General features: G+C 39.5%; 1 protein-coding gene across 4 annotated transcripts in view; it reads right to left on the bottom strand.

The window, feature by feature from the left end:
- Positions 1-25,822, bottom strand: part of LOC309652235 (uncharacterized protein) — a 537,677-nt gene that overhangs the window by 254,799 nt on the left and 257,056 nt on the right. For all 4 annotated transcript variants that reach the window (XM_082445832.1, XM_082445830.1, XM_082445829.1 and 1 more), the window contains one exon: positions 15,283-15,395. In XM_082445832.1, coding sequence (XP_082301958.1) covers positions 15,283-15,395 — 113 coding nt within the window. The remainder of the gene's footprint in view (positions 1-15,282; positions 15,396-25,822) is intronic.

Consider the following 25,822-nt stretch of genomic DNA (forward strand, 5'->3'; position numbering starts at 1 on the left):
AGGAAAAGTAATCAGCAAAGGGGATTGAGGAGAAGCCAGTGAGATAATAAGAAAACCAGAGAACTGCTGAAAGTGAAGTCAAGGAAGCATTACAACAGGGAGGGAGTGATGAGCTTCATACACTAGTACTTATAGGTCAAGTAAGACGAAGGCTAATATTTGACCACTGGATTTAGCAACGTGGATTTAATCACTGACCTTGAAAAGAGCAGTTTCAGCAAAATAGTGAAGGGTGAAAACCTGATTGGTGTGAGTTCAAGTGAAAAGGGGAGAGGAATTGGAAATAGCAAATGGAAATAACTCTTTTGAAGAGCTTTGCAGAGAGGGAACAGAGATATGAGGTGCCAGTAGGAAGGACATGTGCAGAGAGGATTCTGTCCTTAAGATTAGAGAAACTACTGCATATTGGTATGAGAAAGGATCCATGGGATTCAAATTGGTAATGTAATGGGTGGGGAGAATTGCTGAAACAATGTCTTTGAGAAGGAATTGGGATCTAGTATAAATGGAAGGGCAACAGAGAAAAAGACGAGTATAGTATAGTATACTACGTCATAGTAAAGAATTTTTGAGGATTTAATTAGATAATACCGCAAAGGCTCTTAGCCCCATGCCTGACACAATGTGATTTTTTAAATGAATGTTATTGTAAGATACTATATAAATGCTGTTGAACTAATCTCCCCCTCTCCTCCTTTTCTTTACTCTCATTCCTGAGTCATCTACATATAAGTGTATGTGATGTCATGGGTGTAGCTGAGATCATCTTAAGAGTGTAGATAGAGAAGGAGAGCTCTGAGCATTTCAGTTTAGAGATCAGAAAGAAGAGCCTGAAAGGGGACCTGGAGAATGAACAACCTGAATAGTAGAAGAGAAACAGTGCAAGGAAACCCAAAGGGGAAGTATTGCTTAGACTGGGTGGAAATAAGCGGTAAAAGAACTCATGATTGTCTAAAGTCTTGACAATGTCAGTAAGCTGCAGGGAAACCTGGGGCGGAAGAAGGTGGCGGCTCACTGAAAAAATAAAAAGACAAAAGGGGCCGAATAGTCTGCTGTCATCCCACATGAGTAGAGGGGATCTGAGGAGGGACTGGCTTGGGCTACTATAGAGTCACCAAACCTCACTGTAGTCCATTGAGGTCACATCAAAGGAGGGAAATATGGGAATTCCATATAACGTTATTTGGATTTTCAAACTATCAACACTACTTGCCTCTCTGCAATATCATAAATCTACAGTTTGCCACTTCAATCAGATTAATCTAATGCACTTGTTCATCAAATACATCTTACATCTGAAGACAATCTGTCCTAAAATTTTGGCTAGCAGTTTTAATGTTCGATTCTATAAATAGAAATTATGTCACATGCTGAGAGAAGTTCCCAAATAGGCAAACACGTCAATTCCAAAAACCTTGATAGACTTCTTGGATTGTTCTTCTCAGGACTGACATAGATCTGTGTATTTTTCAGTGCATCTAATTTATTTTATTATTTATTATTACTTATAGATTACATATTTTTCAATCCATATGTTCCAATAGCTACCATTTACATATAAAAATTTGAATAAAGGTTAAAATAAAAGAAAGGGCAAAGACTCATCAGGTAAATGCAAGCAAATTTAAAGTAGGTTTGATAATGTTAAATTCAGACAAAGAGAACGTAAAGCAAAAGGCACTAAACTGAGAAAGAAAGGTCATATTTCACTAATGAAAAGAATAGTCAAAGATACTAATATGAAGAAACTGCTAGAAGCACAAAGAAAATATATAATCATAGCATTATTCATAATAATGGTAAACTGGGAGTAACCAAAGCTACATAAATACCTATCACTAAATAAAAGACTAAAAAATGATAAGCAAATATATCAGAATGTTTTCAATGATAATGCAGGCAGTAATATGATCATATTTGCATTTGATAAAAATATATAGATTCCACTCACAGTAGCCTAAATTAAAACATGGGATCCATATAAAGAGAATATTAAATTTTGCTGACAGCATAACACATTTGAATAAATGGAAAGACATACTATATTTCTGGATGGGAAGAATTAACACAGTAAAAATTTCAATTCCTCCCTTAATTATTCATAGGTTCAACACAATCATAGTTTAAGCCCTTAATAAAATACTAAAGTTCTCATAGAAGATTAAAATTCATGTGAAGAATATTGGAGAATAATTTAAGAAAATTTTGAAAAGAGAAATGATGAATCCAGAATTGACCTTTCCAAGACAAGTATACTTTGATAGGTATTTGTTCCAGGACTGGCTGACTGATCAACAAGACAGAAGGCAGAACCCTAAAAGGGACCCTATATACTTAGGGTTGCCAGATTTAGCAACCAAACTTAATCAAAAATGTTGGAGACAATAGGAAAAATGTCACCAATCCTTTAAACTACGTAAAAGGAAAGAAATAAACTTGGACAAATATTGCAACAAATATAGCAGATAAGACAAAACAGTTGTTAATGTCCTTAGTGTTGTTTTACAAGACAATAAGAAAAGAGTGAACACTACTCAAAGAAAAGTGGTAAAGGATACAAACCAACATTTCACCAAAGAAGAAATGCAAATAGCCAATAAGTACATAACACTATTTTCAACCTTATAAAGTAATAAAAACGAACAAACAAAACAGCGTTGTCTGTGCTGTTTCCTGGATTTCTCTTCCTCCTGTTCTTAGCATGACTGATTCCTTCTTACTTTTTAACTTCCTGCTTAAATGTCACTTCCTCAGAGAGAACTTCCCTAACTGCCTTATTTAAGTAAAGACACGCACCTTCAATAGGGCACACATATTTTTCACAACTGCAGCACGGTGTACTTCATAGCACATACCTTAAGAATATATGTGTTTGTAATATGGATAACTTCTTTGTTGTATCCATCAAGGAAAAAATGTGACCTTCCCCCCTCTCCTCTTCCTTCTTCCTGCTGACCTGAATACAGGCATTATCATGCTGGACTGTAAAATAGAAGCAATATGTTTAAGAAAATAGAACAACTTGGAGTTCCTAAAGATTACAGACTCACTATGCCAGCCCTGGATGACCAATCTGGATTTGCACATGTTAGAGAAGTAAACTTCTATTTTGATTAAAAAAAAAAAAAAGAATATATGTGTTTGTTTATTTTATGTCTACCCCACTAGACAAAAAATTCCACAAGGGTAAGAAATATCATTATTTACAAATATATATCCAGTACTTATCATGGCATCTGGCACATGGTAGGCCCTCAATTAATTTTTGTCAAAGAAACAAATACTGAAGTTTTTTGGTTCCATTTTCTTTGTTTTATTTTTTGTGTGTGTGTGACCAGATCTCGTGTTAGGAAAGACCTCTCATACTCTGCTGGTGAGGGGTAAAAATTAGCACAATCATTTTGGAGGGCAATTTTTTCATATTTTACAACATAAGTCAGATGTTATCTCTTCTCTGCTCACAACCTTCCGATGACTTTCTATCTCCCGCGAGTCAAAGCCAAAGGCAATAAAGGCCTACAAGACTCTACATCATCTGTCGTCTCCCCATCCCTCCACCTCCCTGGCCACATGGGCTACTGCTCTCTCCCCATTCACTCTACTCTAGCCACACTAACTTCTTACGATTCCTCAGTACCTTAGACGTGCCCCTGGCTCAAGGTCTTTACACATTTGCCATTCTCACTGAGAGGAATGCTCTTCTCTGGATATATAAGTGCCTTTCTCCCTTCCCCTCCTTCAGGTTTGCCTTCGAATGTCACCTCAGTAGGAAGATCTTCTCTGACTACTTCATAAAAATAGTCATTCCACCCATGCCCAACCCCAGAGCTCCTCATCCCATTACCCTGCATTATTTTGCTCCAGATCACACATCATCACCTGACATATTTTATATATATATATATTTTTTTTAATTGCATGTCTTCCCTCACTAGAATGTCAGCTCCATGAGGACAGGGATTTTTTTTTTAATCCACTGCTATATACCCAATGCCTTCAAGAGAGCCTGGCACATAGTAGATTCTCAATAAATATGTAGGGAATGAAAAAGTGAATGAATGAATGAATACCAAGAGCCTGAAAAATGTTCATGACATTTCAACTAATAAATCTATTTCTAAGAATCCATGCTAAGTAAATAAGAGATCTAGTTGTACAGGGGTCTATTTACCAGGTTTTCCTTCACAACATTACTTATAAGGGTAACAAATTAGAACTAATCTTCATGTCCTCTTATTATAAAGGAGAAGTCAAATAAAATGTCATACAAAAAATTTTAATGGAATATTATGCAATCATTTAAAATTATGTCATTATAAAATTATATTAATGACATGGGGAAATGTTCACAATGAAATATTAAATGAATAATTCATGATACCACAAAGTATCTGTAGTATAATCCCTAATGTGAAAAACTAAACATATAGATACAGTATATGATAATTCTAATGTATGTAACAAATATATAGAATACATACATATACGTACAAATAATAATGGAGAGAGAGAGAGAGTGGGAGAGAGAGATGACTAGAAAATCTTAGAATTTCCATAATGGTTATTGTTGAATAATGGGATTATGGGATTTATGGGTGATTTTCCTCCCCTTTTTTGGATTTTTTTCTGTACTGTTAAGTTAAAAAGACAATGTTATAATAAGAAGGAAAAAAATCAATGATATTCTTGTAGATAACCTAGTTCTAAACAAAATCACTTTTGGCTTTTTTTGCCGGATAAAATAGCAACAAAATGCAGTCAACAGAACTGAACAAATGGACATGCAACTTTTTAAAATAGAGGGCTTAAGTGATTTATTTTGTCCAAGTTAACGTTAAGCAGCTCCTACTAATTCACAGATAACAGGGTCATTTGTCTCTTACGGCCTGGCTCATTATAATAACATCTGCTGTTCGCTTATAGATAGATATTTGTTCTTCCATTTTTAGGTCGGGGAAAAAGCATCCAATTTATCTAAAAATGGAATGAAGCCACAGAATTTAGTTACTTAGGAATAACTGTTGTAATGTACACACAGTAGATATGAAACAGTTAAATACTGGGCCAGACAGTTCCTTTGATGTTATATTTGCTGTGGGGATATTTGTCCTAATAGCCAGAAGTACCCAGAGAAAAGAGTGAGTAATAAGTAATCATGTTCCCGGAAGCCTTCAGCACAGGGGAAATTCTTTTTTCTTGCCTAAAACCATGAAGTTCTGACTACAAAACTTTCCTGTGCACAAGAGCAGGAGACATTCCAGTACATTCACAGAAGGCATTCTGGAGCTTTAAAAGGGAATTAACACAGCAGAGAAGCATCTCATGGATGTATGCACTTGCAATTAAGAATAAAAATAAGCAAGAGGAGAGCACTCGAAATCCAATCACCAAACTCCGTGAAATGGAGTCAGGAGATCTGTATACTTTAAGGACAGAACTTCGTGCAAATGCAAATAGACTGAGGATGTGCCCGCACTGATACCATCCTGTCTGGCTGGACCAGGGTCAGATGCAGACGTAGACATGAGGGGTCAGAGACAGGGCTGTGAAAGAGTAGAATCCAGATCAGAAGGGTGACAGAAGCACTAGCAGAAATGAATCTCACAACTGCAGCTACTCGTAAGGCCTTAAATATAAGTTCACTCTCAGTAATAATAATAACCATAATGATGACAATAATCTATTTAGCATGTGTTACATGGCAAAAATTGTGCTAGGTGTTCTTTACATTTATCAGTCCTTTTTAATTGTATATTTATCAACAGAATCATTTGATATCAACTCCTTAAGATACAGATGAGAGCGCCTAGAACCCATATTCTCCTAGTTGTGGAAAGTTTACTTCTCTTTCCAGATTTTGGTTAATTCCCACTGGAATGATGTTCTTTTAGTTACTTGTGACTCCAGCTGCCTCCCTTCCATTGTAGGATATATACAATCCTGAGGTAAAATCATCATCAGTTACGCTTATACTAGGACTGGATGCACCTACCTGACGTCGCGGTCTACAGTCTCTGTCCTGGACCCTCTCAGTATTGACAAAGTGATAAGGGCACGTAGACCCAGTGCCAAGTAGGGCAGCCCTGACTAAGGAGCCCCTCAAAATCCGTGCCTCTCCAATGCCCCCACTCACACACCATTTCCCCTCAGATTAACCACTATCGATCCTCCAAACTGCTCCTCCCTGGACAAGGGTTTGAACCTTTACAGCCTCTTCTGCATGCGCTCAGGTTCATTTATATCCCCTTAAAATGTTGCCCCAAATTGCTATACATGGGCCTATTGGATGGCAATCTGGTTGAAAGAAAGGGCTCCAGTCAGGGACTCTATCTGTACATAGCACTTTGTGGAAGACTGAAAAAATGTTACTCTATCTGTACACAGCACTTTGTGGAAGACTGAAAAAATGTTACTCTATCTGTACATAGCGCTTTGTGTAAGACTGAAAAAATGTTAAGTCTCTAAAACAAAGATTACCGGGAGATGTGGGGAAAAGGGGCCAGTGAAGGTGATATTACAGGAGGCCAAAACAAAACAGAAACAAAAAACAAACAGCAACAAAAACAAAATAAAACAGGCCATTCCTGAGCCTGGTTACATACAGGACTGAAGGGGGAAATCCAACCAGCACTGAGGACATCAGTATTATGACTTCTTCTGTCCCAGATTTTATACTTCTATTACTGTAGCTAAGATTGACTCACTGAATTTATGATCAACTAAAATTCTCATTTTAAAGTGCATGTCTCCTGTCAGGTTGCTTTTTGGAGCCAGGGGCATGGTGGACATTTTTTATTATTTTGTTTGAATTGGCCACTCCTCCTAAGCTGTCAAGATCTTCTGGGGTCCTAAAGCCTTAGCAATCTCTTCCAGTCTCATATCATTTGCAGATTTGCACCACAGTATCATTTGCTTAGAAAACACATATGCACATGTGCAGTGAAAGCTAAATAAATGTGGTTAGTTTTCACTTCTAGCATTCCATTCAGCTTTCTTGGACCCCTAATAAGGCAACAGTTGTCTTAATGACTCAATTAATCACTTCATACTACATAGAGCAAACATATAGACTTCAACGCAAAGGGTACTAGAAGTTAAACATTCAAATCTGCAATTAAAACGTAGGCTCTGTAAAACCTGCTACTGGGACAATCATGATATCCAGCACTCTGGGATAAATAAAAATAACCTCTAGCTTGAGAAAAGGAAAGAGGATGGTGAAAAGTTTACAAATATGAGAAATACAAAGCGATGTTTTCACATTCAAACCCAATTCACACAAAACGTCAGTGAGCAAGCTAATTAATACAGAAAGCAAGGACTGGAAGAAGACCCCGTCTCCCTCTGTAAAGGCATGTACCAGATTTGCGTGCCTTGGGCAACCTTACTTGTATTCTCATTCAGAGGGTACCCATTAGTCAGCATTTTCTACTTCCTGGCTCACTGGCTCCCTCTGTGGTATAAATACCTTTGCACATTGAGAAAAACAGATCAAGAACATTAGGGGATTTGTTAGTAGACACTCAGGAATTCCAAGTTCTAAAAACAAAACAAAATCACGGAGTCTTATGATTCTGGAGAACTCTATACATAGGCTTGGCCTGCTCCTTCCATACAAAGCAAGACCTGGAATCTCAAAATCGTGGGTTTGAGCCCTACCTTGAGGGCTTCGTGGGAGCTGAGAGACTTGGATTTTGGTACTACAACTAACTAGTCCTGTTCCCTTAAAAAAGTTAGAGTTCTGGCAAATGAGGGATTGGATGAGATAAATGACTTTCAAACCCTTAAAAATAGTTGAAATTTTTTAAAACGCAGATGAATCTTATGAAGTCTTAGTTAATAAATGAGATTAAAAATATATAAACAGAGGCTCTGAGTAAAGCAAGGTGGTAGCCCAGATTCCTGCCAACTTAGCCCCAGAAACACCTCTGAGAGACTCACGAAATTTCTATAAGCACAGTTTGAAAACCAATAACAAGGTCCCTTCCAGTTCTATAGAATTCTATTCTGGCTTATGATAGAAGAAATGTAAGCTACTCTTCAGCTCCTACATTCTATGGGTATATAAAGCAGAGGCTTAGAGACCTGTAACAGATTGTTCAAATATAGTCAGGTCACAAAAGAGGATGTGATCGGTTCTACCTGAGGAAGTAAGAGAAGCTGACCCTTGATCTGAGTCTTGAAGGATCAATATCAGTTTATCAGGAAGCAGATTTGGGAAAGGAATTAAGGGCTGTGGACACAATATATGCCATGGTAGGAAGGTACAAAACATCAAGCAGCAGGGGAGACTGATTGGAGACAAAGGTGCAGACGTGGGCAAGCAGGAGTCTGATCATGAAGACATCTATGTCTCGCACTAAGGAATTTAGACTTTTCTTGTAGGCTGACACCACTGCAATGTTTCAAACAGCAGTGTGAGTTAACCCCTCTTTCTGGAACACTTTCTCTCCAACTCTCTTCCTTTCTCATCCTTCAGGATTCAGCTTACATATCATTGACTCTGAAAGGTCATTTCTTACCCTTTATCTAAAGAGGGCCTTCTTTCTCTCTCCCCTCCTTAGAACCAAAGTTCTGTGAGAGGTGGGGCCTTGGCAACCTGGTTCACTGTTGTAGCCCCAGCACCTAGGAGAGTGCCTAGCGCATAATAAGTGCTCAATAAATATTTGTTGCATGAATGAAAGAAACGAAAGTCTGTCTGCAAAGCCTGGACTCACAACCACCTTTGCAATACCTCTTCAGCTGGGCCTGTTTTATTAGTGACCCCACCTTGAAATGAATACGGGATAGTGGGTTGACAAAGGCAAGGTATCCAACAAATAAGAGGCAAGAATGAAAGCTGCGGTGTCTAACTATAAGAAAGGAGCACTCTGTATACAGAAGTTTCCTTAGTGGTCTTAAAAAGCTGATGCCCACCCAGATATACCTACCTAACTACCGGGAGATCTAGGCCCCTGGGAAGATCTGTCCTATTATCTTGCACTCAGAGCAGCTCTGCTGACTTAGAGGAATTTATTTTATGCATTAATGTCATAATCACATCCTTCTACATATCGAAATGTATTCCATCTTTCCAACCAAAATTAAGTACAATGAACCTAACTGGCTGGAAGAAGGCTTATTACTATCCCTGGCAAGTTACTTTCCCTCAATTTCCTCAACTGTAAAATAGAAATTATAGTAGCACTTCCCTCATAGGTTTGTAATGATGATGAAACCAAATAATACACATAATGCACTTAGCACTGCGCCTGGCACATAGAGCATGCTCAGTCACTGTTAGCTTTTACAATCATTATTGTGATCAGTAGCATTATTAACACAGTGAAAGTGTTTGTGAAGAAGAGCAATGCATTTTTGTGATGGGAGCTGAATTTCCCTTGCATAAACCTGCCTCTCTCTACATGGCAGGTTCCACATCCCGACCACAAAGGCCATAGATTTGATACCTGTTCCTCCCCAGCAATATCCTAAAAACTCCCTTTCATTTGTCTTTTTCCCTGACTAATAAACCATTCACCACTAATTACTTATAATCATTTTCTGCTGCATAGTTTTATATTTGTTTATTATCTTCACAGCTGTCTTGCCTAGCAAGGATAGAAATCTATTATCTCATTATTATACCCGAATCTCCTGATCACAGTGTCCTTGCTTCCCTGCTCACTTCCACCAAAAGCGTCTTTTGGCAGGACAGGATTTTCCTTCCTCCTCACCCTTTCCTTTCTATTCCCCACACACCTTGTAAGGAAAGGGGGATTTAGGGTAGATAAAAGAGACAGGAACTTTGTTGGCATATAAACCAAACCAATGATGGTTAAACTATGAGATATGATTTTGCTATGAGATAAACCATGAGATAAAAGATGGTCAAATATTTTCTTATAGAGCGTCCACCCTGAAAAAATCATTTATTCATTGAAAAAAAATTTATTTAGCATATTCTACGTTCAAAGTTCTGGGGGTTTGGCTGTGAACAAAAGCATGCTAAATCCTTCCTTTTTATGAAGCAGACATTCTAATAGGGGAGACAGACAACAAATATGTATGTATCACCAAATAGGGATCAGTGTTGAGAAAAATAAAACAGGGTAATAGAATAGAAAGTGTTGAGTGCATGGCTGGAGGAAGGATGGTCAGGGTAGACTTTTTAAGGAGGTATCATTTGATAATTGGAAGTTTTTATGGGACTTCAAGGATTTGGTGCTTCCCCCTTGTGGATGAAGTCAAGACTGGGGTTGGGGGGAAGGGAGGGTGATAAAAAGATGAGAGGATCACAGAGACGGGGAAGGAAGTTCCCAGATGCTCATTCAAGATGGACTCTGCATGGAAAATGGAAGGGAATGTTTGCACCATGCTGAACATGATGAAAACCTTGCTCAACTAATAGTAAAATCTCTGTGGTAGCATCCTGGACTTCCAAACCTATATCATCAGGTGTGTTAGTCTTGAAGTTAGATTGAAAGGACAGTGTGGACGATGGAAAGCAGGACTGTTCCATACCATCTTCTCCCAGACTCCAGTGGAGAAGGCCCCAGACTGTTGAGTAGACAAGGGAATGGCAGGTCAGAGTTCCAGGTGGTGACTGTCAGACAGCTACCTCAAAAAGACAGAAAAGGTAGGAAACAAAAGAGTAAAGCCAAACCTTCTGATTGCTCCTGTAGACAAGGGAATGCTGCCCCTTTGAAAATAAGGGACAGCTAGGGAGACAGCCACAAACATTTGGGTTATAGCACTATTCTATTATGCTTACTAATAAAATCCATTATCGTCCTAGAGGTATTTAAGTACTTTACATTTAAAAAGTTTTTAATTGTTGAAAGCAACTTTTATATACATAATTTCACTTGATCTTCTGTGAAAGAGACAAAGCATGCATTGTTATCCAATGTTGTATATGAGGAAACTGAGACTCTAAGTGACTTGTTCAAAGTCCCCAAGTGAGTGGGAAATTCGAAGCCAGAACTTTCTGCTTGCTCAACCAAGCATTTATTGAGCTTCTATATTCAGCCCAGCACTGTTTGGAGCACCAACAAGATACTGAAATCATCAAGTATTATGTTTGCATACATAATTTCTGGGAAATCACTGACAGTATAAATATATAAACTATCGCTGAATATCATTCCTTTGAATTAAAAGTTAATAGAAATCTATAGGGGAGAAAAACCCTCTACCTAAACCTTGCACTTTACACCAAATTAACTCAAAATGGATCACAGACCTAAGTGTAAAATGCAAAATTATCAAATTTTTAGAAAAAGCCATAGGAGAAAATCTTCAGGACCTAGGGCTAAATGAAGAGTTCTTCGAGATGGCATCAAAAGCCTGCCACATAAAATAAAAAACGGATAAATCAGACTTCATCAAAATTAAAAACCTTTGATCTGCAGAGGACCCTATTAAAGGGATGAAAATACAAATTTCCATACTGGGGAAAAATATTTATAAACCACATGTCTAGATATGATACCTCTCTAGAATATATAAAGAACTCTCAAAATTCAACTGGAAAAAATCCATTTATAAAATGGACAAAGATAGGGACAAGGAACAGACATTTCACTGAAGAGGATATAGAGATAGCAAAGAAGCACATGAAAAGATGTTCAACATCATCAGGGAAATGCAAATTAAAACCACAGTGAGATATCACTACACCTTCAAAACGCCTAATATAAAAAATAGTGAGAACAACAAATCCTGGCAAGGATGTGAAGATACCGGATCACTCATCCATTGCTGATGGGAATGTAAAATGATTCAGCCACTCTGGAAAACAGTTTAGCAGTCTCTTAACAAAACTAAAGATGTGTTTACCATACCACCCACCAACTGCAGTCTTGGGCAATTGCCCCAGAGAAATGACAACTCATGCCCACATAAAAATGTGTACACAAATGTTTTTAATAGCTTTATTTGTAACAGCTGAAAACTGGAAACAAGGCCCAGATATCCCTCAACAGGTAAAATGTTAAACAAAATGCTTACATCCATACTATGGAATACTACTGAGCCATAAAAAAGTAACAGTTTATTGATACACTCAACAACTTGAATGCACCTCAAAGATACTATGCTGTGTGCAAAGAGCCAATCTCAAAGGTCACATACTATATGATTTCCATTTACATGCCTTTCTCAAATGACAAAAGTACAGAGATAGAGAAGACATTAGTGGTTGCCCGGCATTAGTGATGGGGTGGAGGGATACGGGTGTGAATATAAAGGATTAACTTAAGGGAAATCTTTGTGGTGATGGTACATACAGTTCTGTATCTTGATTGTGGTGGTAGTTACATAAATCTACACGTGTGATAAAATCGCATAAAACTACACACATACACACACATGAATGCATGTAAAACTGGTAAAATCCGAACAAGCTCTTTGGAGTGTACCAATGTCAATTTCTTGGTTTTGATATTGTACTATCATTATGCAAGATGTTATCATTGGGAGAAGTTGGGTGAAAGATACATGGGACTTCTATATACTATTTTTGTAATTTCCCAAGGATCCATAACCATTTCACAATTAAAATATTAAAGAAAGTGAGTGAATGGGATATTTGTGTATTTCTGAACAGAATTCCTTCTAAGATGAAACCTTCTGGAGAACAAAAACAGCACACAACAGCATAGTATGGTGGGAAGAAGGACTGGACCAAGGATGAAAATACCCTGAGCCATTATTTATCCTCTTTGATTTCTGTGGTTTTGTCTTCTCTGTCACAGACCTTGCTCCCCTGGTCATGTGTGTGTCTATCTGACCTAGGCCAGGTCAATCAAAATCCTGTATCTCCTTGAGTGTGAATTTTGATCCAAGAAATGGTACATAACCCAAGCCAGGCCACCGAGAATCTTTCTCTGGGGTTTCCAGAGTTGGTGCTGAGCAGGACAGTGGTAGGCTTTCTGTTCCCCAATGGATTTCAAAAAAGCAAATATATAACTCCCATACCTTCCGGGAACCATGTCCCTAGCTAGTTGGAGGAACCTGAGAGAAAAAGGCCAGCATGCAGATAGAAGCTGCAACAGGAGCTGGAAAAGGAGCAAAACAGAGACCAATTGCCACATGCATCCCTGGATACATTAGATCCTGAGGCCAGACCCGTGCATCCTTCTCAATACCCTGAACCAATAAATTCCTTTTCAGCAATTATGAGTGTGTGTTGGATTTTCAACTAAAAGTTTTCTGAACAGTGTAATCTTTTAGCATCTCAATTTGCACGTCTATAAAATGAGAATAAGAATATCTGGGAGGGAGGGAGACGCAAGAGGGAAGAGATATGAAACACATGTATATGTATAACTGATTCACTTTGTTATAAAGCAGAAACTAACACACCATTGTAAAGCAATTATACTCCAATAAGATGTTAAAAAACAAAGAATATCTGATGTACTTGCCTCACAATTTTGCAATAATAATCAAAAGAGACAGCAGACGTGAATGTTCTTTATAGCATTGTATAAATGTAAGGGGCTGATATCTATTATTATAGAGACAAACAAACAAAAATACTCCAAAAAAATTCCAGCTTCTTTCCTCAGGATTTTCAGAACAATTGTATTCCAGTAATTTCCAAAGCAACATTGAGAGTAAGAAACGAACACAAAATGTCACTATAAATAGATTTTTTTTTAAATTATTATGATTCATGTTCAGTGATTCATTTATGACTCAGAAAAAAACAACCAGAAACCAGCATTCACATACATACAAAAATCTTCTCTAAAATTTAAAAATCTAAGAAAAGTTTAGAAATGCGTGTGAGAAGAAGCTCCTATATCAGAATTTTTTAAATTGAGCTATACTTCCATTTTGATCAGAAACCTCCTGCTTGGGGCTTCCCTGGTGGCGCAGTGGTTGAGAATCTGCCTGCCAATGCAGGGGACACGGGTTCGAGCCCTGGTCTGGGAGGATCCCACATGCAGCGGAGCAACTGGGCCCGTGAGCCACAACTACTGAGCCTGCACGTCTGGAGCCTGTGCTCCGCAACAAGAGAGGCCGCGATAGTGAGAGGCCCACACACCGCGATGAAGAGTGGCCCCCACTCGCCACAACTAGAGAAAGCCCTCGCACAGAAACGAAGACCCAACACAGCCAAAAATAAAAATAAATAAATAAATAAAATTACTCAGATGATTTAAAAAAAAAAAAGAAACCTCCTGCTTATATTATTGTATGAAGTCACTTTTACATACTGTCCATTGTGGTCAGATGGATTCTCTAAGTCTTAAGTGGACTAAAATCCTCAACAAGTTGCTTGTTTCTTTCTTTTCACCTTAAATGGGTCAAATCTCAATTGAGTTCAAATGGTTCCTTTTTCCTAAGTTATAAAAAGCCCAGCCAAACTCCTGTATTGATATCAATTAAATTTCATTTAAAGCTAGACACCTACTTATAACTGGTAAGCCCATGAGACAGCTGGAGCTGGGAGGGCTTTGCCCAGCGGTCGTGGCCTAAAACCCTGTGCAAGATGCGGCAGGTGGGGAATCTACTCTCAGCACTCAACATTCTACCTGGATCCCAGGAGCCTCAGGCAGCACAGACAAGCAGGGTGTTCACCCCATGAGCCACATCTAGCTTGTGCCAGAGGATATTTGCGCAGGGTAAGGCTGGGGAGTCAAGGGCACCAAAGCCAAGAGAGGAACAAGAAAGAGAGTAATAGGAATCAGCTACCCTGCTAGCCTCTGAAATGTCTGGAAACAGAAAGCGTTTAGCACCCGCAGTGAGGCTAAGTAGTACTTGGAAGTGTGAGGTGGGGAGCACTCACTCAGAACTACCCGAGAGGCTGCATCCTGGGCTTACGTCCTCAGTTTTGTCCACCAAATAAAACATAATTCTCAACTTAAAAAAAAAAAGAAAAGAAAAGAAAGTGTGAGGGGGAAAGGAGCCAATGAAAAGGGTGGTTTATTTACAATGAGAGCTCTTTGCAGATTTACCTTTAGCAAGTGCTTTATTTCCCTTCCAGCAATGCCACTCTGTAACAAGTAAAGCGGAAGCTACACTTTTGATATTTCCGGAAATGGAAAGGAATGGGCATGCATCTCCTCTCTTATCAAACATGCACACTGAGCCAAGCCAGTTCCCCTCTCACACTGGAGAGCCAAAGCCACTGTCGCAATGCTGACCACCAGTTACTGCATTCTCATTCCCTCACAAGGCAGTAGAGAACGGTGGTTAAGGACCCAGACTTACACTGAAATGTAAACTACCTTGGTTCTAACCCCGATTCTACTATCTACTAGCTCTGTCACCCACAAACATCTCACTTACCTTCTGCGTCCACTTCCTTGCTGTGGGGTGCCAGATACTCTGCCTGCTCTCCCTTCCAATTTAGAGCTGCCATCGTCTTCAAGGATCTGTGGGATTCCCTCCTCTAAGACAGCCTAAAGAGAAGAACAGAGTTTTTCCTGTTATATAGCTTCTATCTCTGCAAGCAAATCCATGTCTTTTGGTTTTGAGAGGCGTGTTCTCACTGTACCCTCTGGAATAACAGAAAGGGCATTAAAGCACAAGAACCACTGAAAATAAGGTAGTCATAAGTAAGAGGGGGTAGAAATGCTCTTCTGGCGACAGATATCTGGGGGAATTATGGCTACAGAATGGAACGAAAATGATAAAAAAAAAAAACTTTGACATTGTAAAAATGCTAAAAACTCTGACTATGTAAAAATAAAATCATTGGGGGCCATCTTAGAGGCAGCCTACCACACATGTAGTTTTAAAAATAAGAATTCCAACCCCTCACTGCTTTTCATAATATTTTTATTATCTCAAGGTAGAAGTTACAGAATCTAATAACTCTTTTGGAGAAGCAATATTTGTTTGAAGTTTAGGGATTTCTTCAGTTACACTTTTTTCTTCTCGGTTAAATCAAAAAGAATTTAATCTAGTACCTATTAAAAACAGCCAGTAAAGTATAATCCCAACTTGTAAAATTAAATCTGTCTATGCATCTAGCTGTATAAATGTACAGATCAAAATATGTAATTACATTTATTAATAAATATGTCAAAATGAACCAGACAATTGTTTTCTCAACAAAGTAAAGCCAAGGACACCTGCAGGAAATGCTCAAGAAAGGAAAATCTTCACCAAGGAGACACTTTGACCCCAAAAGTTTCAGCCACTGATGCTTCAAAAGGGAGCCCTTGGTCACTGCCTTTGTTTTATGGATTAAGATCCTGATACACAATTCACTCCCCTCTTTGGCAGAAATCAAGATGAATTGATTGGTAACCAGAGATTTCCAAGAAAACAGTCAAATCAAAGATTCAACATTTTAGAGAGGAAAGAGCACTAGACTATGTCATCTTGGGAAAGTCTAGATCCCTCTCTACAAAGTGAGGGTCTTCAACAAAGCCATCCATAGGACTAGTCACTCAAGATGATCCAGGAAAGAAAAAATGGCACCATGGTCAAGTGAGTTTGGAAAATGCCAAATACAATACCTCTCTTGGAGTTTCCCAATGAACGTTGTCATATTTAATGATTCAAGTACTTCTGAAGTAAATGTGTTTAAAACTATTTAATCTAAATTTTCTGTTTGTAAAGCTTTTTGTGTCACATACACTGGCTTAAATATCACTATTACCCCATGAAGAAAGCATCGTTACTTTACAGATGAGAACATTTTTACTATTAGCAAGATCACTTTAAGCAAATAACAACAATTTTTATATCCAATTCAGTTTGTGTTTCCATTTGAGAAACATGCACTAATCATACTTCAAAATATGTAACTAGAGAATAGAACATTGCTGTTTACTAATACCAAAGTGACCACATTCTGAAAAACAGGGCAACAACTGAGTGTTTCACATGAAGCCATGGTAAGGAATCAAATCATGCTTTGTGCAACTGCTTTATTTTTCATTCCTCCACTAAATCCTTCCACTGCTCATACAGTCATTTCCAGAAGCAATTATATTTTAAATCATTTAATTTTCAACTGAATGTATTATTCAAAAAGTGATAACATGTTTCATCTGCTGCCTCATGAACTCTGTTATTTTTTTATGTTGTAAATAAAAATGAAAGAATTAAAGTTTGAAACTGCCCATAGACTTAATAAGGATAACTTATCAAATAATTACAAGACAGAATCACACAGGGAGCCTTATTATGTTATGAGCAAAGAGTAAAATGTCTGCATTATGTCAACAGGGAGGAAACATTTTTGCTTTAAGCTCCAATAAATACAGAGAAACAAGTAATAATAACAACAATAACAATAATAACCATTTACTGAATACTTACTATATGTAAGGCACTGACCTGAGTGCTTCATGTTTCATTTCATCCTTACAACTACCCATAATTTATGTACTATTATTAGTCATATTTGATGGTGAAGGAAAAAACAACTAATGTTCAGAGAAGCAAAGTGACTTATCCATAGCTAGCAAGTGGTAGAACTAGGACAAGAACCAACAGCCTTCCCTTAACTTCTATGGTAGGCTATTCACACTCTATCTGCTCTTTAAAATATAAATTTAATGTTCAAAAAATGAAAAGAGATGTTATATAACACAATTTTAAAAATAGCTGAGAATCCAAAATGGCCTTCATCGACAATACTTCAATATATAGTGATGCATTACGACACTGGGTGAGTTCATACCATCTTAAACTGAAACCTAAAAGGGTCCTTGGTAGCTGTCTTGTCCCATCTTGCATCTGATATTTTCAACAGCCTTCTTAAATGCCATAGAGCCTTAATTTGCTTGCTCCTAATGACATGAAACTCATTTCCACAAAACGAAAGACACTGTGCTTTGGGACATCTTTAGGTGTTTTCAAATATAAAGTCTTATTTTGATCCAAAATGGTCATTCTTTAAGTTTTACCCAGTTTTATTGCCAAATGATATAACCCAATGCTTGGTGCTTCTACATAACCATGTTTCCAATGTGACCACCCCCGTCAGACAGCTACCTCATCTCCAGTTTAATATTTATGCTGTTTTAACCTTTTCTGGCTGAAAGCAAAGCCTTCCCTATCCAGCTTACCTTCCTTTGGAGGCATCCTAATTTGGCATTGCTCCCTTTAAATTTGAATACAGTATTCCTGACATGTTTAAATCAATACAACATTGGTTAGCGATTTATTCTGTGATCTGGATATTGCAGGGATCGCATCCCCTTTGTAACAAGTCACATCAAACTGTTGGCTTGGACTTCCCTGGTGGCGCAGTGGTTGAGAATCTGCCTGCCAATGCAGGGAACACGGGTTCGAGCCCTGGTCTGGGAAGATTCCACATGCCGCGGAGCAACTAGGCCTGTGAGCCACAGCTACTGAGCCTGCGCGTCTGGAGCCTGTGCTCCGCAACAAGAGAGGCGGCGACAGTGAGAGGTCCGCGCACCGCAATGAAGAGTGGCCCCCGCTTGCCGCAACTAGAGAAAGCCCTCGCACAGAAACGAAGACCCAACACAGCCAAAATAAAAATAAATAAATAAAAATTTTAAAGAAAACAAAAAACTGTTGGCTTACAAAAATATATGTCTTTTTCACATAAACCACTTCTAAGTCAGGTCTCCTCTATCTTGTGATAACATTTTTTAAATTAAATTCAGAATTAAACAATTATTTTTTTATAAGTCTCCATCTGCTGATTTCAGCCCAGCATTCCCATCTGGTCATTTTGGAGGATTCTGACTCTGTTCATTTGTTTACCAGGTTAAAGCCACAAAACTACTCAGTTCCTTACAGTAATTCCATGGAATCGCTACCTTTGAACTTGTACCTCATACTAAATCCAACACCAAGAAACACTATGTAAATCTGACATTTGCCTTCTAAGAGAAAAATATGGATAAATGTGTCTCTTGTAGGGAAAAATATGTTTAACATTTCATTAAACTACTTGGGCAACTTTTTTTTTCCTCCCCCCACCCCCAGCAATTCTAAGAATATTAAAACCACATTCTCTATATAAATGCACTTTTAATCTACCATGACTTCTTAGTCTGGGGCACACCAGTTTAATTATCAACAAGATATAAAAAGTTCAAACTTCTCAGATTCACTCATAGTAAGAAAAGTAGTGTAACATCAAACCATTTGAAAAGTACTTAAAAGATGCCTATAAATCCATACTTGTGACTTACCTGGTCATGATAAGGTTTCAGTACCTTCCTTTCTTTTTCTCACCTTCTAACTTTGAGCTTCATGTTCAACTCTATGGAAGGGACATACCCTAGTACCTGTGTGCCATACTGGGGGCAGAGTGGAACCACAGTGTGTCAGGCATTGTTGGAGAGCAAGCCTGAAAGCAAGCACACACACACTCCCTGCCTCCAAGAAGCTCATAATCTACTGGGAGACAAGAGTAATTCACCAGCATGTTGAATTTCTTCATGAAAGGGAGTGGAGAAAAAAGCATCGGGGGAGTGTTTATGACCAGAGTACACATGAAGAGAGCAGAAGCAGATAGAACAGGAAAGAGAGAAAGGTTGGATAAAAGGCTTGAAGGTCAGCCTATAAAGTATTAACTTGAACCTTTAAGCAAGGGAATAGGAGAAAGGGCATCAACGTTTGTAAGTCAGAGGGTAACATGATCAGACCTATGTTTTGGAAAGATTCTCTGGTGGTCATGTGAAGAGAGGAGGCGTGTTATGAGGAAAGACCGGTGACACAGGAGGCCAGGGAGGAGGCTATTACAGTAGTGTAAGTGGCAGATAATAAGGGCTTGAATTAGGGAATCGGCAGAGAAAGGACAGAAGGAAGCTTTGAAAATTTAGGCTGAGGGAGAGGACAGGATTTCTAGTGTAGGTGACTGAATTGATGTAGTAAGAAGAGTAGGTTCAGAGGGGAAGATGGTGGGAATAATGAGATGCTTATGACACATCAAGGTAGAAAGATCCAGTAAAGAGTTTCAAGCATGGTTCTGGACTTCAGGAAAGGAATCATATCTGAAAATTATAATATCTGATTCCTTTGATGACAGATGCAGGATCCAAAATGAATTTGCTGCTCAGACTAGAATAATATGTGAGCGTACATGGGGCTCTCTGAAGCTGAAGCAGACTCTGAGCTAGAAATAAGCAGGCAGGAGACATACTAGGGAGGGCTCTTGGGTTCAACACCTGTGAAAGGAAAGGAACCAGGAATCAGTAGAGGGACAAACTGATATGTGATACAGTCCCAGTGAAGGTCCAGCTGACTCCCCAGAGGGAGCAATGGGCCTGAGATGGCCCTGAAGAGTGGTCTCAAAGGGAGGGAGGGCACTTTCTACCCTTGAGTTGATCAGTCAGTAGATGGAGGCTGCCCCTAAAAGTAAGTGTCACCTTGGCAAGGTAGTCTTCTTTAGCTGAGGCCATCTCCAAAGATTTCCGACAGCTGAGGGTTATTGACACCAGCATTCCAGCAGAAGGAGAAATAAGTTTTTCATTTCTGAAGAGAGATCTAGCGATACATCCCAGTGTCAACCACATGCACCAAAGTTATCAAGATGGGTTAAGATAAAGTCCTGCACTTGGTCGCCCAAATACAACTATAGTAATGCAGGAGAGACATGACTCAACACTTGTGGAAAAGACTATGGCCCTTTAGTTGACTATATGATCAATATGAGTATTGCTGTGGCTCAGCTTTTAAAAAAAATAAAGAAGCTCAAGTAATCTTAGGCTCTATCAATGAAGGTATAGCATCTAGAACCCAGCATGTGAGCATTCTGCTCAACTCTGTTACTGATAAAATCTCACCTGAAGTGTCAGTTTCAGCTTTAAGTATTACCTCAAATCCACCGTTAACAAACTAGCATATGCCCAGCTCAAGATAACCAGGACAGCACAGTGAGGAGACTTTAAAGTCAGCCATGAATAAATTAATTGGAAATACATCCAGAAATACTATGTAATAAAGAGTTTTATCTTCAAAGATTTGGAGAACTGATACATGGAAATAGAATTACATGTACTTGTGTTATCCCACAAGTAGAAACCATGGCTGAAAACAGATTCTGTCACACAATAAGGAGGAACTTTCTAAGGATGGAAGTCACTCAACAGTGGAACAGACAGCTTCAGGACCCAATCTCCCTCGAATTTGTTGATCTATGTTATCTGATGATAAAAATGCAAAACGCAATAAATGAGATACTGGTAGTCAGATCTTGGTAAATTGCAAATGTCTATCTCCTCCCTCTGTTTACACCTCTTTCTCAAGTCTGTATTCTCAGTGACATAAGAATTACTTGTTCACACCAAACAAGTTACTTAGTAGGAGGAAATTAAATGTATCTAATCAAATCTATGTAAATGTCATGCTGAATAAAAGTTGCATATCTTCAGAAATCGCACATGCCACAACACTCTATGCATTAGAACAGATTTGTTGAACAAATATGGTAAATAGGAATCCACAAGAAGTAAAAACGAAATGGATTAATAAACCCGTAAGTACTAGCAATGGAAGAGGCCAGTTATGCAGAAATCCCCAGACTTGAAGTACGTGCAGGCAGAGACCGTGAGAAGCTCACTGCAATCAAAGAGCCCCTCGCTCTGGAGGCCCATGCTCAAACTCTTAGCCCAGTACTTCAGATGCTCGCCATGTGTAGCTATTTAAGTTAAAATAAAAATGAGTCCCTCAGTCACACTAGCCACCTTTCAAGTGCTCAGTGGCCATGTGCAGCCGGTACCTACCATATTGCACAGTACAGATCGAGAACATTTGCACCACTGCAGAAATGTACATTGGATAGCAGTGTTAGGGAACCCTTGGTCAAAACCGCCCTCCCTGGCCAGGCACAATAATAACCACTTGCATGAACTGTCTCACAACAGGAGGTCCCGATAAGGAACACAGTACTGACGAGCTGCCACCAAAACCAACTGGAGGAATTTGGGAGGGGCCAAAAGGAGGGAGGAGATGCCAGCCGATATTATGTCCTGCCAACCTCCCAGAAACCCTCGCACTGGAAACCATCTTGACTAAGAGATGCATGCACCACCGGAAAGGGCCCTGAGTCCAACCAAATATGGACACGAACAACATGATTGGCCAGAGACAACCCGGAGAGCTAGCCCCACCATCATAAAACCTAAGACTGTGAGCCACGTGGCAGAGCAGTTCTCTGGCTTCCCTTACCCTGCTGCTGTCCACCTGGGCGCCCCTTTTCAAGAAAGTCTTTTGCTTTGTCAGCGTGTGTGTCTCCTCAGACAATTCATTTCTGGCTGTTAGACAAGAGCCCACTCCCAGGCCCTGGAAGGAGTCACCCCCAGTAACAGCAGTGTCTCAACCCTTTTTTCTGGAGTTAACATAATTACACAAATACTACAAATAAGTTTTCACCTCTCTTCCTACTCTCTCTCTCTCTCTCTCTCTCTTCTTTTTGGTTAAAGCTATCGTGGTTCAGAAATAACTTCTTCAGACCAGCTTCTCTGATGAAGTGCCTTCCTCCTTCAGATGTCATCTTAGAATGACTCCAACTATTCACATGGACCTGAGGGAAGAACAGGCTCAGTGTGTAGCGGATGGCTCAACCCAACGTGAAGTCATGGATTTTTAGCCACTGTGCAATAGTTAAATGCAATTGATTTGCAGATTTATTTTAAATTTTTATTTTTAAAAATATTTATTTATTTACTTATTTATTTGGCTCCACCGGGTCTTAGTTGCAGCATACTGACTCTTCGTTGCAGCATGTGTGACCTAGTTCCCTGACCAGGGATCAAACCCAGGCCCCCTGCATTGGGAGCACGGAGTCTTAGCCACTGGACCGCCAGAGAAGTCCCTGAAGATTTATTTTAAACCAAATAAATAGTATTGGAAAGATCTTGGGAGTATTCTTTACCAGTAGCAGATTTCCTCCTTCCCCAGCTGCTCAGTCTTGCCATGAGTTGCTAAAGGAAAAATTGCTTTAGCAAGAAGGGGATAAAAATGAAAGAGTCATAACATTGCATGTTTTCCTTATATAACATCTAGAAGCCAAAGGCATTTTTGGTATTTTGCTAAAATATAAATGCACATAAAAAACATATATTACAACCTATGGGTCTTATGAGGAAAACAGTTTAAGAATAAAAACCACATGGATCAAGAGGAAAGAATAACTGAGAAGAGATTTATATGTGTTCATACATAATATCAACACTTCCAAATTCCAGACCCAGGAACAAAATAGACTGATTTGGTAGTGATTGGTAGTGGCTGGGAACAAAGAGAGGTTCCATTTTTGCCCGTGAGGCAATGGGCCAACTCTTCAGTGCCCACCCCTGCAGGTAGTAGGGAGATTGGGACAAGGGAGCCTTCCCTAGGACTGAAAGTTAACTCAAAGGATCCAAACCCAATAGAAAATCAAAAGTCAAAAATGTTTGAACCTGATAACGCAAGGTTTCCTGTAGGCCAAACGAGTGTAGCAAGCTCAAAGTGTGGTAAACTTAAGGAGTGCTAGGTAACAGAGGTTACCCCAAGTAAGCCGGGTCATCTAGTCCTTCCTTTGTACCACGTAGGAGGCTCAGAAAGACTCAGGCTTCCTGGCACCAATACAGCTGGTAGAGTGAGGCAAGGCAGATAACAGGCAGAGACAGAGACAGAGACAAGTGACATACAAAGGAGCCTGGGGCTAGCTCCTCTATCTGACGGGTTGTGGAAACTCTGTCATAATGCAGACACGAGCCAGTTCTTCCGTTTCCATTCAGGTGGAGGAGTGGGGACAGAAGCAGGGGATTCACGGAGCAGTCTACGTTCAGACATCCCGCAGTGCATCCCACATCATCTAGAGGCCTGTTTACACGAGGCAGTATATGAGCCCAAAGGCCAGCATGGGGAAGGCAGGATCCTTTTCTGAGGAAAGGGACTGCAGAAAGCCAGATTAGTTCCAAAGAGGACCAAGCCATGGAGGGCAGGGTGCATGATTCAGGGCTTTCCTGGCCCAAATCTGCTTGGCAGCAGAGGCAAGTATAGGGAGGTAAAAGAGAGGAGAAGAATACGCTGCTGACTGGAGACCTAACCCTCTTTTGGGGAAACCACCTCTATTCCTCAGACTTCAGGGACAGACGAGATGACAAGGTGGAGGCTACCGAGATGTGTAAACTCCTTTCTTATCAGGACTTACTGAGAACCGTGATGGCCTGACAGTACTGGGGAAGGCAGGGAACGTGCATGTGTGTCTGTGTGTTGTGTTGGTGGTGAGGTAAATACAAAGGAAACAAGGCCAGGTTGACACTCCACAACCGCAATAAAGCATCCTGGGAAAACGCCCTCTGTTCTGCTCAGCATGCTGTTCCATAGCTCAAGGCATGTACCTCACCTTCTATCTCCCCCCTCCAGCAGTACTCAGAGCTTTCTGACCAATGAACGCTTCCATTAATAGCCCCATTAGATATTTCCTGGGTACAGCATGGTGAAAACTTAGCAAAAGGACCCAGAATAGGTTTCCAATGACCCTGCCTGAGCCCCACTTTCCTCATGGATTAATTAAGACAGAAAATAAAGATTATCCCAAATTAAGTAGTTTCCAAGAAAATATTTGAACAAGAAGATACAAACCTCTGACGCTCTGAGATTTCAACTTGTCATAGTGTTCTTCAGACATTCCCAGAGGGGTATCATTCTAAAAACCAAACTCAAAACATCTGGGAAATAGCAGGGCACCATATTCAATTTGACAAGCACCTTTTTTCTTTTTTTCTAATTTTCATGCCATCCCCACCCAACTGTAACTGCGCTTATACTCAGAATTTTTAAAAAAGTAAAAATGAAGAGACTCAGCTAGGGCTTGTTAACATCACAGTTGAGCTTAGGAAAACATTAATGGAACTTCATTGGCTGCAAGGGAGCTTCCCTACTGAGACGTTCAGCCTCTTCATGCTACCCAGCCGTGTAACGCACAGAAAACTAGTCAACTGATGCAGCCCACTGGAAACCACACTGCTCAGTCTAGCCCACAGGCTCTCCATCCCATCTGCACATGAGAATCATCTACAAGCTTTTTGTAAAAATGATGTTCTTCCCCACCCCATCCCCCAACCTGCAACAATTAAATCAGAACCTCCAGCTGTGATGTCCAGGCAGAAGGAAGAAAGGAAGAAAGGAAGGAAGGAAGGGAGGGAAGGAGGGAGGGAGGGAGGAAGGAAGGAAGGAAGGAAAGGAGGGAGGAAAAGAAGGCAGGCCACTTATTCTCTATAGTATTCCCTTCCCATAAATGTAAAATAAGAAAGTTGGACTAAGCCATCCCTGACATTTCTGTCAGGTTTATGATTCTATAAACATGAGATTTGATGCCTCAAGACATGTTTCAAGGCCAAGTATTGCTGTTTACCACATATGTATTTTTCATTTTAAATATGTTTATTTAAATTATAAGACACGTCATTCAGAGAAAACCACCTAGTGTTAATTTTGGAGTAAGGGATCCCTACTTAAAGATGGGTTGTCCTACATGTAATAGTCACATACAAAAGGTTATAAACCTGTCCTACACTCTATGATGGCAACTGAAACACACCATTAGCCAAAATGTACTATGCTAATGGTATGCTTTGCTTGTGGAGTAAATTATACAGTTGACCCTTGAACAACAGCAGGTTTGAACTGCATGGGTCCACTTGCATGCAGATATTTTTCAACAGTGACTACTACTCAGATGTGGGGAAACCGCAGGTACTGAAGATCGAGGGCTGCCTGTAAGTTATACACAGATTAAACCCCACATCATTCAAGGGTCAACCGTATATACGTAATATTTGTGAACATACTTCAGATACATACCTTGGATGATAAAAACAAAATGGAAGAAAATGAAAGAATGGAGAAAAGCATTAAGTCAGTAGGCAAAATGTAGTGAAAACAGATTGTAGTTTTTAATCAA

The sequence above is a fragment of the Balaenoptera physalus genome (assembly GCF_965194825.1).
Source record: "Balaenoptera physalus genome assembly, chromosome: X".
Taxonomy (NCBI): Eukaryota; Metazoa; Chordata; class Mammalia; order Artiodactyla; family Balaenopteridae; genus Balaenoptera; species Balaenoptera physalus.